Source organism: Rattus rattus, chromosome 14 (assembly GCF_011064425.1).
Source record: "Rattus rattus isolate New Zealand chromosome 14, Rrattus_CSIRO_v1, whole genome shotgun sequence".
NCBI classification, from domain to species: Eukaryota; Metazoa; Chordata; class Mammalia; order Rodentia; family Muridae; genus Rattus; species Rattus rattus.
The window spans coordinates 632,718-646,280 of record NC_046167.1 but is presented as its reverse complement, the minus strand read 5'-3'; the positions used below and the strand labels follow the sequence as shown (position 1 = coordinate 646,280).

Sequence of the window (13,563 nt, the reverse complement as noted above, 5' to 3'; positions counted from 1 at the left end):
CCCTCTCCCCTCCCCTCCTCCTCCCCTCCTCCCCTCTTCCTCCCTCCCTCCCTCTCCCTCTTCCTCCTCCTCTTTCTCCTCCTCCTCTTCCTCTTCCTCTTCCTCCTCCCTCTCCTCCCCTCTTCCACCACCTCCTCCTCCTCCTCCTCCTCCCCTCCTCCTCCTCCTCCTCCTCCTCCTCCTCCTCCTTTTTCTTTGTGAGACAGTCTCTTTGTGGCTGTCCTGGAACTTGCTAGACCAGGCTGGCCTCTAACTCTGCCTGCTTCTTCCTCCCTAGTTTTTGGACTTAAGGCTGTGTCACCACACCCAGCACAATTCCAATTCATAAGGAAATGATGCTATCATTCTGAACGTGAGAAAACTCCCGAGAGTCAAGAAACCCACCTGCTTTCCCTCCCTCCCCCTCTCTCTTCCGATTCCCTCCCTTTCTTCCTCTCTCTTTCCCTTCCTTCTTCATACTCTCCCTCCTTCCACCTATCCCCTCCCCTGCTCCTTAGGCTGATGTGCAGCAAGAGAGGGACTCAGATCCTATCAAAGATCTATCTCAGGCTACTTTTTTAAAAAGCGCAGTGTCCCTCAGCATTCAGACCACAGCAGAACCCACAGCCTGAACCGCCATTGATATCTAGTGTCCACATGGAGGTTAGCTGGAGTTCAGACATCAGGCTAAGGAATCAGCTAATTCTGTCTCCAGAAAGATTTTACCCATCACATATATCTATCCCTCTCTTTTGATAAGTTTGAAGCTCAAGTTCACTTTTAAAAAAAATTGCCAAGCTTTTCTGACAAAGAGAAGCTTCAGGGCCCAAGAAAGGCTGTGGCTGCCATTTTTCTGTATGAACATTGGTTTAGTTCGAATGTTCCACTGAAAGTCACCAATCTTCTGGCGGGTCATGGACAGTGTGCCATCTTCCCTCCTTTGCAGCAGCAGGCCCAGCCTGACATCCTGAGCAGTTTCCTCTCAGGCAGTTTCAGTTTCTCTGTTAAGAATTTAATGAGTGACTCTGGTCTTGTCATTTTTCCCATCTGTGCTTTGGCAAGATATGATACACCCTGCTACACAGTTTCGTTCTGGTTGCTTCCAACACTTAATCTCATTTCTATTGAAGTTGAGATGTGAAAGATGAATATCCAGAAAACGCTGGCCAAAGAGACTTGAATGTTTTCTGAGAAGCAAGAAAAAAATGAGTGTGTTGCTTTTCAAAGGAAGACCTGATAGTGACACTCACTCCCCCATCGACCGTGATATAAGATGGAGACATTTGTTTGTTTGTGTGAGTGAACATAAATACAAGCTGTTGTGTTTTTTAAAGCACGCTAATATTTTATGGAGACACATATACTCCTTTTAAATGTCATCTCTGACTTGCTTTCAAATGACAAACATCAGAAATGTCAGGGAATCCTCGAGTATCTCGCTCTTGCAGTGGAACTCCTGTCAATCCTACCTACCTCACAGCACGCTTCCTGTGTGTGAGCTACGTGAGAGTAAGAATAGTACCCTCTTTCTGCAGATTTCTAGGTGTTCAGGTGCCATTTTGGAAACCCTCATTGTCCCTGATGTTCTTCATGAAGTCCATGGACTGAAAAAAAATAGGTGACTTTACTCACCTGACACCAGGTTAAAAAAATGCACCCACGGGGTTGGGGATTTAGCTCAGCGGTAGAGCGCTTGCCTAGCGAGCGCAAGGCCCTGGGTTCGGTCCCCAGCTCCGAAAAAAAAGAAAAAAGAAAAAAAAATGCACCCACTCACTGTGTACTTGGGTTGGATCTCTGCAACCAGCTCTGAGAATAATCACAGTGCAGTCATACACTCAGATAATATCTGTGTTTGGATTCATGTTAGAGTTACGAATTCTTAGGACCCCTCTCATGACCCGATGCTCAGGCAAAGCTCACTGACAGCAGGAAGCTCTGCAGGAACGTGACCAGAATGACAGCAGAACACGGGCAAGCAGCTGGAGAGCTACTTGCAAAGTTCCAGGCTTCAGGAGCTTCCCACAGCCTGCTTGGCTACAGCCAAGGGCTAAAGGGTCAAAGGGAGAAGAGCATGAAGTGAAACTCCAGGGACAGTCAGGAGCCAGATTACACAAAGTCCTATGAGGTCAAGTGAAGAATCTGGAACCCTGTGCTGAAGGGAGGCAGAAACTATTATTCATCTTAGCCCATGCTCAGATTAGTGATTTGAAAAGCCCCGTCGTAGCAGCAGGAATTGAACCTTCACAATCGGACGCACAGCCTCACTACTGCCTCACCAACTCATCCTAGGCTCACCCTAGGATGTGTGCAGAGCCTGCATGTGACAGAGTTTAGACCCAAGATTCCAGCACCAAAACCCTTGAGCCAACAGCTCTTTCCACCCGACATAAATCGCTTACTTTGAGCTTTGTAAGATTGTTCGTCTGAAAGATGCATAGGCCAAGGTGGAAGGCCTCAGTTAAGCCCATCACCCACATACCACCGGTTAGACGGCCACGGCCCACAGAGAGATCACTGGGCACGTTTGAGAAGTCCATCTTAGAACTTCCACTTGTGGGAAGTTTCAAGCATGCAAGAAAGAAGTGGAGTTGACTCTGACTGCCTTTATCCAGCTTTCATTATTTGGTGAAGCCCCTGTTTTGTCTGGACCCCCCACCTGACAGAACAACCCATCTGGAGGATGGAAACAAATTCTCGAACTCATTGTTTCACTCATAAAGGCTTCAGGGGTTTTTGGGTTTTTTTTGTTTTTTTTCTCTAAATGATAAGGACTCACCTGTTTACCGAATTCAACAATGAGAACATATCTTAACTAAATACTGAGCAAGTACACTTTTTCAACCATTGACCTTGGTGGACAGCATTTATGTTTCTCCGGCTTGCTCATACATTTTTAAACTGTTTGAAACAAGAATCACCTCTAGACACTGCAGTCAGTTGATACAGATCAGCCCCTTTCAATTTGTCAGTTCTCTATCAATTTCTTTGTCTGCCCAGCCCCTTATCTGACCTACATTGTCCCCGGATTGCTGAATATAGACCCATGCTCCCCTCCAGGACTATCTTAGTCACCTGTGACCTCTGCTTGATCATGAGATGCAGGTTCAATTTGACAGAAAAAGATTACTTTGTCCCTGGCATAGTTGACCAGTGTTGAACGTACACTCATCGGTTCACAGCAGGACCGACACCTGTGGAGCCCTGCCCTTCCGATGAGTACACTTATGCACCGAGCCCTTGAAGAAGCATTTGCAGTGTCAGCCTACTTATATTTTGGTGGTTGCCATTACTTTGAACTTCATAAACACAAAGTAACAAATTAATAAAGTAACAAAGTAACTGCAGTTCTTCCCGCACTCAAAGGAACCAGGGATGCAGAAGAAAAGTAAATTGCAGGAAGCATAGAATGAATCTGCAGAGAAGAAAGTGCTGGAACACAAGCTCTTGGGAGACAGCCCTAGCCAAGAGGACAGCCCCACTCAGCCCCACTCAGCCCCACTCAGCCCTACTCAGCCCTACTCAGCCCCACTCAGCCCCACTCAGCCCCACTCAACACCATTGCCTCCTTCGTGATATCTAGATAGATGGCCGCAACTGTCTCCACTGGGTAATGCCTTCCCAGGAGTCCATGAGGCTGTGACTAAATAAGCAAAGACACAAGCACTCACTTCCCTGTAAAGTACCTGACCCATGTGGCGAATGATGAGCTGCAAAGCCCTCAAAGACCAGGATTTTAGTAATCAACTTTCCCCGTATTCATACATTCCTGGAAGCACAAAGTTAAGTCCAAACAGAAAAGAAAAATCTATAAACGAGGATATGTCTCTCCCCTCCCCTCCCTCATGACCCGTGGTCTTACTGAGATCCCGAGATGCTGGCTATGGGATTTGACTGGAGGAAATGGGGGGAGAGGGAGAGCAGGGATTGGAGCCGCCTGTTCTGACCACTAGGTCTGCGTTGGCACATATCTTTCCTACTACGCTGGCCGCTGGCCATACTCCAGTACTCCTCAGAACTTGAAAAATGCTGAGATCCAGCTCAAGATTATTCCCATTAAGAAGGAGCTTCTATTTTTACACCATCATCCTAAGCGCGTTCGCTGTTCCTTCCTTCCTCGTTCCTTATGGCATACTTGGAGAGACGCACAGTGCAGGCCTTGGCAGGCATGACCGGAGGCTAAACATGGGCGCTGTTTGGTGTGGTGAGTCACCACTGGCCCCTCATGCCTATGCTGTTTTATATGGCTGTTTTGGACTGATATACTTGAATTTCCCAGTGCAAGTGGCATCAACCCCATCTCTGAAAAACCACCCCATCACAGATGTGTTCGCTCCTACTGGGGTCCTGGATTCATAGCCAGGAGTTCTAAGCTGCCCACTGTCTTCTTAAGCAGGTCGTGTGCTTTCCCTAGATAAGAGATGAATTACTCTTTGTTTTTATAAGAAGGTTGGAAGATGAAAGTGATGTTTCATCTAAACTCTTTAGTAGACTGGGCCTCACATGACTCCTAGCATGTTACACACTCCTGAGACTGGTGTGGTCAGCATACCAGGCACTACGCATCCCTAACTGCTTATAGAAGGAAAAATAGAGTCGTCTCATTACCCTTCCCTAGGTCCCCAGATGATAAGAGCCCCAGAGTGAGCAAGAGAGAGGCTGATGATGTGGTGTGGTGGCATGCAGTGGGGGTTGGGGGGACCGAGCCCTGAACTAATTCACATAGACATTAGACCATTAGGCATTACTCTAAACTAATAGCCAAGGAGGTCCTCAGTGAGGACAGTGCCTGGTCATGCTCAAGACAGAAGAATCTGTGGACTGGGCCTTCTTAGCAGTGTTCAACCCCAATGGCCCCCGATACAAAGACTGATGTCTGCTCTGTCTGCTCCACCCAGCTAACCATAGGAAGCTTTCTCCCGCTGCTTGCCCTCTTCGTACCCAGCAATCAGGCCTCCCTTTCCCTAGTGTGGACTTACCCTCTGAGAACTGAGCCTGTACTGATTCCTTGGAAGCAGCCATTCAGACCAAGAAGGGTCTTACATTCCCAGATCATTATTTGCCTGGATCTTAACGTTGTTCATGCTGCCTGTGAATCCAGGGGCAGGGACTTCACCTACTGGCTCCATTTTTCTCTCCTGTCAGGTAGGAATAATAATACCAGCCTTAGAGGTGGACCATAACGAGGACCTGGCATACAACAGGTGTGCAAAAGAGAACACATTCACCGCTATCTCTGCTCACGGCTGTGCTTGAACTAGCCGGCAACTAACTTCTTGAGTTAACCAGAAATAAACTCACTAACCATTGGGTGAGCATTGTTCTAAGACAGAAGACCCTTGCCATGGTGATAGAAAAGTCACTGACATTTGAACCTCGTAAAGTCTTGTTCCAAGTCTTTAAAAATATAAAGTTTGGGAGAAATCACAAGCTCTCCAATAATATCTCATTACCACACAAATATAGCATTAAGAGAGGAAGTGTCGCTCTAATGGAGACAACTTGCGATGGCCAATCAGGAGTTCCAGAAAAAGCAGAAGAAACACTTTCCATGCTGCACTGAAACCAGGGAAGGCCTTCATGAAGACACCGATGCCGCCTCTCTTCTTGAGAATTGGATGCCTGGGTGGATGACTGAAGAGTAACACCCGAGGTTGTAGTTCATTATATTTATTTTGGAAAAATATTTTTAAAATGAATTTCTTCATTAACAAAACAGTAAAAAAAAAAACTCAAATAACATTTGCACAATATTCCATAAATACATTTATATACAAAAAAATATAGTCACATAGACCCGAAGTGCCTTTGTACATATTTACCAAAAATTTAAATTATAAAAAAAATGAACATCACAAAATACTCAAGTTTTTTACAGATATCATGAAAATATTTTACAAATCCAAAAAAATAACACGGTTTTTTTTTCCCCTTCTAAAAAAAAAAAAACACATTTCAGTATCAAAAAAGGACAATAAAGGCAGTTGTGTTTCTAGTTCAAGGAAAGACTGGCTCATAGTAATCCAAGATAGACATGTCCGGCAGTGCGTGCTTCCTGTGTGAATCAAGTCACTCGTCCATTTAAATATATACTCTTCAAAGCAACTGTCCATAGTGCAACGGGAACATCCAGCAGGCAGTACAGCGGCAGCCAACGCCTGGGCTGGCAGTGTCCGGCGCCTCTGCTAAGTCCGAGAGAACCAGCTCCGCCCGAGTCTGTTTCTCAGCAGCAGTCCCTGGGGTTTCCTCTCCCTTTCCTCTCTCAGCAGCATTCCTCGGGGCTATATCCTTGGAATTTTATTTAAGAGAAATGGGAACTTTGCCACATCACTTCCACCTTAAACCTAGAAGGGCCCAGGAGACAGGACAGGAAGTTAACGTCAGGCAGAAAGGAACCTTCTCCACATCACTCCCGTCCGTGACGAGGGGGCCACACACTGACCTCGGTCGCTATAACACACTCATCCTTTTCTGCAGATAGAACATACACCGACTGGTACTTGGTGTCCTTTGAAGTAGAGTAGACAGACTCGGGCCTTTTTCTGTCGGGAACCTCCCCACTGAAAGGAAAATTAGAGAGAACCAATAAACACGCGGGGAAGTGGTTGAACAAGCTTATACCCAGAACATGGAGTGGCCTGCCTGCCCTCCCTGCCCAGCTCACAGTACATACCCCCTGAGCGTTGAGGTGCTCTTCTCTTCTCCTACAGAGCCCTGTGACTGGCACTTGGTGTCACGTTTGCTGTGTGCATCCCTGACCGTGGCTTCATCTCCCTTGAGGTCTCGGACGAGGTTATAGTCCACAGTGGGGTATCGGGCCTTAAAGCTGCTCTTGTCAGCACCATGGTCCCCATGAAAGTCCGCCTTCTTGTTGGTGTTCTTGATCTGTGTGGCCCCAATGATGCTAACAGAAACATCCTTCTCACGCTGGCAATTGGCTAGGTTGTTCATGGTCTCTGTCTCTCCCCCGCAAGGATCAGGCGGAGGCTGGTGTTTCTGTAGCTTCAGACGGACGCAGACCACCACAGCGGCACAGCCCAGCAGCAGCAGGAGGACTAGTACCACCCCGGCACACACAGCCACCCAGGGGAAGGACCCGCCCTGGGCCGCCACTATGAGGTCTGGTGGTGGCTCAGGGAGCAGGAACTGGCAGTTGGCGCCGCCATAGCCCTGGGCGCACTCACACATGTAGCGTTGGCCCCTCTGGTGGCAGGTGGCCCCGTTATGACAGGGTGCGTGCTCACACCTGCTGACAGGGGCGCTGCAGTTCCTGCCTGTGTAGCCAGGTGGGCAGGTACAGGAGAAGTCGTTCACACTGTCCCGGCAGGTGCCCCCGTTTGCACAGGGAGAAGAGGCACAGTCATCCACATTGTCCTCGCAGTACCTCCCGGAGAAGCCAGTCTGACATCGGCACAGGTAGGAGTTGCCCAGGTCCACACACTTGGCACCTGGAACACAGGGCAAACACAGTCATATTTAGGCACACAGAAGTTTGCTCACCAAACATGAGCAGATATGGCACATGTAAGTCCATAATTCACACACACCACAGGTACACTGATAGTTTAGTTTTTGTATTACATAGCCTAGGATCTCAAATCCAAGGCTGTGAGGAGAACTCAAGGTAGAGACATACGCAATAGAAACAGTAAGAGCTTTTTTTTTTTTTTTTTTTTTTTGCACATATTAGGCAAACACTCTACATCATCAATTCCTCTGGTTCCCACATTTCCCGCCTCCAACAGGGTCTTGCTATATTTTCCAGCGTGGCCTTGAACTTGACTGCCCTGTCCCAGTCTCTGGAGTTTATAGATTACAGGCCTGGGACACCACACCCAGGCTCTAGATCAGCGTTTTGACAGCAGCACTGTGTAAAGCATTTTGCCTGATCGCTGCATTCACCCCACAACCACCAGACAGGGGATAATAAATACACCATTAGATCCAGGTTACAGGTGGAGAAATTAAGAATTAAAGAGAATTATCATGCTTACTGACTGTTCGTGGAAAAGTCAGGACTGAAAATGATCAGAAAAGAGGGAAGACAGGAACAAACACAGAAGGCAAGAGAGGGAGAAAGGAAGGAGGGAGAGAAAAGAAGAGAGAGGAAGGAAGAAAAAAAAGGAAGAAAAGACAGAAAGGCATCTATAGGCCCAACCTCCTTCCTAAGTCTATTTTAGGTGTCTCTCTCTCACTAGCAAGAGGCTTGTGGTATCCAAAGCCTCCTCATACCTGGTACCCAAACTGCTATCTGGAGTAGACTTCCTTCCCAAAACACCATAGCTATGCTTCCTCTACCTGAGCAGAGCCTGCAGAACCGTGAATAGCACTGATGACGTGCACCTAAACACTACTGGCCCCAAGCAAGCTGTGGGCTGCTGATCAGGTTGTTCCTTGCATTGTGACTATGATCTTAACACTCCTGATGGTCTTCCTTCCTCCTGAGTCCTCATGGAATTGACTTGGGAATCCACGCGCCCAAGGTGACCCACAAAGCAATGCGTTCCCTAACAAGAATGCACATGCTTTTGAAGAAGCCAGTCCTCCAGACATCCCCCATTGCCCCTCACCGTTAGAACAAGGGGAAGAGCTACAGAGATCAATCTTCTTCTCACAGTTGAAGCCAGAGAAGCCCGCAGGGCAATGGCAGGTGTAGCCTCCGTCGGGGTTATCCGAACATCGTCCCCCATTGAAGCAAGGACCATCTGCACACGTCATGGCGCTCAGCTCACAGACCTTGCCGTAGAAGCCGGGAGGGCAGGTGCAAGAGTAGCTGTCCTCAAGATCCTGCACAAGGGGACCGACCACACAAGGCTTCCTTAAGCTGTTCCAAGAACCCACACGTTTTATTTAAAACTAAGGATCCTGTCTTCAGCTAGCACAGCGCAGTGCACCCGACTCACCGTGCAGCCCCCTCCGTTCCTGCAGGGGCTGGGAGCACACTCGTCTACCTCCAGCTCACAGTCGGCCCCTGTATACCCGGGTCGGCAAGAGCATGTGTAGCTCCCCTGGCCCGTGTTGGTGCAGGTGGCTCCGTTCCTGCATGGCTTATGGTGAGTGCAGTAGTTCAGATCTGCCGGGTGGAAACAGGAAAAGGGACAGGAAGCCCAAGGTCAAATACAGGAAGAATCTATTTTTCCAGTGGGCATTTGGGCAGCTTTGAGGAGATCTGGCAATCATAGAGGAGGGGCTTACCCTGGTTGCAGAAGAGGCCCCCCCAGCCTTCCTGGCAGTTACACTGCCAGGGCTGCTGGCAGGTACCATGGAGACAGCCTGGGTATCGGATGCATTCATCGCAGTAGCGGCCCTGCCAGCCAACTCTGCACCTTGGAAAAAGCAAAACATGGTCATACCACCTCCTAGATTCATAATGGTATCCTAGCACACCAAAAACCACCTAGCAGCACCAAGAAGATACCTGTCCTCGGTCTAGGCAGGACATTGAGCCATTTAAAAGCTTAAACCCCCTAAGCCATCCCCTCTCAGCATCTTTGATGAAGGGCACAGGGGCCATCCTGGTTGCCTTTAACATGCAAAAGGACAATGGATGTGAAATCTCATCTTTCTATACAGACTTTTTAATGGAGGCCTGTATATTTCTATTAAGCATGAGCTTAACTTCATGGAAACCTACGCTTGTATATTTTCAGACCTTTAGTAGAATAACAGCTCCCACTCAACTAACTCCCCATCCTATATATGAATAATACACACACACACACACACACACACACACACACACACACACACACACACCAAGAAGAACCAGGCATGGTGGCTTTAGGGAGCCTGGGGAGAAGGATTATGAGTTCAAGGCCTGCCCAGGTTACATAGAAAGGCCCCCTGGGCAACGTAGAAAGTCTCATAGAAAAAAAAAAAAAAAGACAAAGACAACTTTGCAAACTTACTTGCATTCCCCCGGTTTGTCACAATATCCATGTTGGTCATCACAGCCTGGCAGACAAATGGCTACAAACAAATAAAAACATAGGTTGGAGCCCCAGCCCAGGGATTCCCCAGTATCACCAGGTGCGACTGAGACAAAATTAGCAGTAGCCACTCTGTAGGTCCTGGCTGAGTGGATCTTAGGTCACAGAGCCTAGCTCACCCTGGCTGGTGGCTTTGGACTTCATTCAGGCCAGGGATGAGCATTCTTCTTAACATAGTGCTTCCAGGACAAAAGGGCTCTCAGAAGCCCCTACTCCTACCCCTGTCCCTTTTTCTTCTAAAAGAGGGTCAGAAGTCTTCTCCCTCCTCCTCCCCCACTTCCCAATTCTATGCACAAAGCCCCACCTCTTAATATCCCAGAAAGTGTGTGTGCAGATAAGAGTGGACAGCTGGTGTGCAGCGTGCAGGGCAGGACAGCTGCTCCATTGTCTCTTCCCTCCCGCAGCTGCCCCAGCACAACAATGCTGCCCCCACCCCACCCCCCCAGCCCTAGCATGTGTGTATGCGCTCACACAAGCGCGTGTGCGCACGTACCCTTCTACCAATGGGAGCAGGCAGTGTCCCCACCGCCTTTCCTCAGGGAGATCTAATCTATGGCACGTGTAAGCAGGGGCGGGGAGAGACCCCAGTGTTTGAATAAGAGAAGTTTAGATTTCTGGCTACCCTAGAACTATTGGCCCTGAGAGAGGAAAGCTACTGTGGGAGGCCAGAGGCGCCTGAAGGGGCAGGGGGATGGCCACAGGCTGAGGCTTTGAGCTGGCTCACTTCCCCGGTTATGAAACCCATTAATGATCAGCAACTCCAGTTCTTAAGAAAACAGGCAGCTCTTGGCCAAGGCGGAGCATCAAAGGACATGGAAACCTAGGCAACAAGGATGCCCAGGCTCTCACTGAAGTGTGGACCCCCTTCATCCCCAAGCAAAACCTAAAGCTAGATAGCTAATGCATATCCTCCCCCACACACGGACAGAAGTTCCGGGCCTCACACAGTCCAATGTTCAACTGCTGCGGGGCAGAAGAACAAGAGTTCACCAGGCCCTGACGTTGGAAGGAAATGCCAATCCTACAGGTTGGGCAGAAGAGGCCTCAGATTCCTGGAGAGAGGCCCCCTGAAGTGCCCATGAGCCAGAACAAGAGCAGAAGTCCTCCCTGTGGCCCTGGTACCCTGGTTTGCAAGAGGGTTATAGGACGTCAGTTACTGCTTTTCTTACAGACAGCGTGCTGTAAGCATTTACACAACACAAGGTGACCCTCGGCTGTGTAGCCCTGCCGTCTACCTCAGCACACCTGCTAGTTGTGCACAGCCCCAAGGATTGAAGGCCTCCCCACAGGACAGGGCACACAGAGCACAGCACAGGGAATCTTTGGACATAGGTTTCTGTAGGCAGGTCAGGCACCCTAACTCTGTGGAGGAAAGGGAGGGCTTCCCAATGAGACATTGTTGCAACAAGGAGAACTGTTGGAAAATGAGCCCTCCACATCCCCTTTCTGTCCCCCCCTTCCTTCCTCTGTTCCCTTTCTAATACAAAGGCCCTAGGGAGAACACAGCCTTACTTCCTGACCCCTGGCCTTGTCTCTGAACTCCTCCCTGTGAAGAAAAGCAGCTTCCTACAGTGGACACAACGTCTCCCTTGTTAAAATGCCTGAATCCAGCCTAACCGCCATCGAGCCTTGCAAAAACACTTCTCTTTAGGCCTCAGTTTCCCCACTGGTCCGTCTCTACCACCTCCTGTTGCTAAGTCCCATGTCTTTCCCCATAAATGGACCCAGAGGACTCACGGTCAGTGCAGTACTGGCCTTTCCAGCCAGGGTCGCACATCTTCTCCCCTCTCTCCCTGCAGGTGAAGTGGCCAAAGGCATCATCCTGGTCGGCAGAACACGGAGCAGCCTTCTCCGTAGTAGTGTTCATCACACACAAACCGGTAAGAGTAGCGGAGGTCTGTGCGGCCGCTACTGTGAAGGTCCTGAGACCATTCTTCTCCCACAGTGAGGTGCCTCTGCGTGGTCAGGCGGCTGATGAGTCTTTCTGGGTTTTCTGGGAGAGAAGAAGCTCAGGTTGGTTCTGATAACACCCAAAAGCTAGGAAGTGAGGACACTGCATGGAGGCTGTCAAGCCAAGACCCCTTCTCTGAACTCCAGATGCAGAGCGAAGATAGCAGAGGGCTGGGGTGAGTGGGCCAAGTAAACTGTGCATCGATGAAGAGAATGTATAGTTGAGGGGTTTGGAGCCTTACCTGTTGCGAGGTCGTCAGGAGAATCTGTGTGGAGGGCTTCAATGATCAGAGAGAAGGTACCCTAGGAAGAAGGGAGAGGATGCTTGATAAACCAGAAGTATGGAGGGGGGGGAGGAGGAGGAGTTGGAGGACTAGGAGGGGGAGGAGGAGGAGTTGGAGGAGAGGCATTAAAGGGAACCAAGTACAGAAGCTCTCAGATCTCTGGGTTGTGCCAATGAAGGTCAACTCATATCAGTTTCCTTAATAGAAGAATTTTAAAGAGTGTTTTTCCCATGAGTGTGGGTTTTTTAAAAAATGTTAATACAGGAAATTGTGGTTTGGTTTTTTTTTTTTAAGAGAGAGTACTGAAACCAACAAGGTGGGGTGCTGGAAGAGGGCAGCTGTCATTAGTTTTCTGGGGATAGAACCTCGAGGGTAGCGAGCAGTCGCAGCACTGGGAGCGACCCAACCCAGGCCTAGGAGCTAGGGAACAAGAACTCTCCCAACTTTGGGGTGGGGGGGGTGGGGGAAGCATTCGACCCTTGAGGTGTGTGAGAAATGGCCCGGGCTTGCAAAAGCTTCTGGTGTCCCACATCCCCTCCTCAACTGCCGGCCAGTTCCCAGAAAGAAGTCAAGACCACAGGCGTGGCTTTGTGGGATTCCCCAACCCTTATCAGTGGCCCGTGCCTCCCTTCCACTGCCAGCCACCAGCCCGCCACCCCTACCCGTCCAGGCCCAGCCGAGTGCGCGCAGGTGCCCACTCACTGGCCAGGTGAATCCGAAGGGGAATCGGATGGGGTTGCTGAAGGCGGGGTCGATGCCTGCGCCATCAGGCAGGCTGAAGGAGTCGACACCCAGCACTGGCGTGACCGCACTGCCGTAGGTGCAGGGTGGCTCCGGGGACACGCTGGCCTGGTAATGCTTGAGGCATACGCGAAAGAAGGTCCTGCAGGCGCACGGCGGGCCAGAGCCCCCGCGGCAGCAGTTGCGGTTCCCCAGCAGCCCCTTCTTGTTGACGAACTCCTGCAGCTTCAGCTCAAATACGCCAGAGCTCCAGACCTGCGCGGGGAAGGGGCGTGAGGACGCGCCGGCGGCGGAGGGACCCGGGGCGCGCGGGCCCTTGCTAGGACGCAGAGGCCGAGCGCACCTCAGCGCCCATCCGGAGCCGCCCGCTGCCGGGCAGCTCTCGGGGTCATCGCTGCGGGAGTCACTTGGGGATGGACAGCTGATCCGCTCGTCCGACTCCCCTCCCTCCACCGCGCAGCAGCCCCGCCCGGCCCCCTACCTGGCACAGCAGGGCTGAGACCACGGCAAGGGCTAGCGCGCTCCGACGGCCCATGGTACCGCTGGACGCCCTTGCTCTCCTAGAGTATCCTCTTTTCTTTCTTCTTCAAAGACCCAGGGATGCCAGGAAAGTCTATGTGACC

The 13,563-nt window shown here is 50.1% G+C and overlaps 1 protein-coding gene across 1 annotated transcript; it reads right to left on the bottom strand.

The window, feature by feature from the left end:
• Positions 1–5,918: 5,918 nt before the first annotated feature.
• Dll1 (delta like canonical Notch ligand 1) lies at positions 5,919–13,507 on the bottom strand. The gene is given in 12 exon segments (XM_032885288.1): positions 5,919–6,320; positions 6,419–6,536; positions 6,650–7,424; positions 8,547–8,763; positions 8,880–9,049; positions 9,172–9,302; positions 9,885–9,945; positions 11,703–11,788; positions 11,790–11,958; positions 12,158–12,218; positions 12,902–13,195; positions 13,422–13,507. Coding segments are annotated over 12 exon segments (2,142 nt in total). The 5' UTR covers positions 13,476–13,507; the 3' UTR covers positions 5,919–6,314.
• Positions 13,508–13,563: the final 56 nt, after the last annotated feature.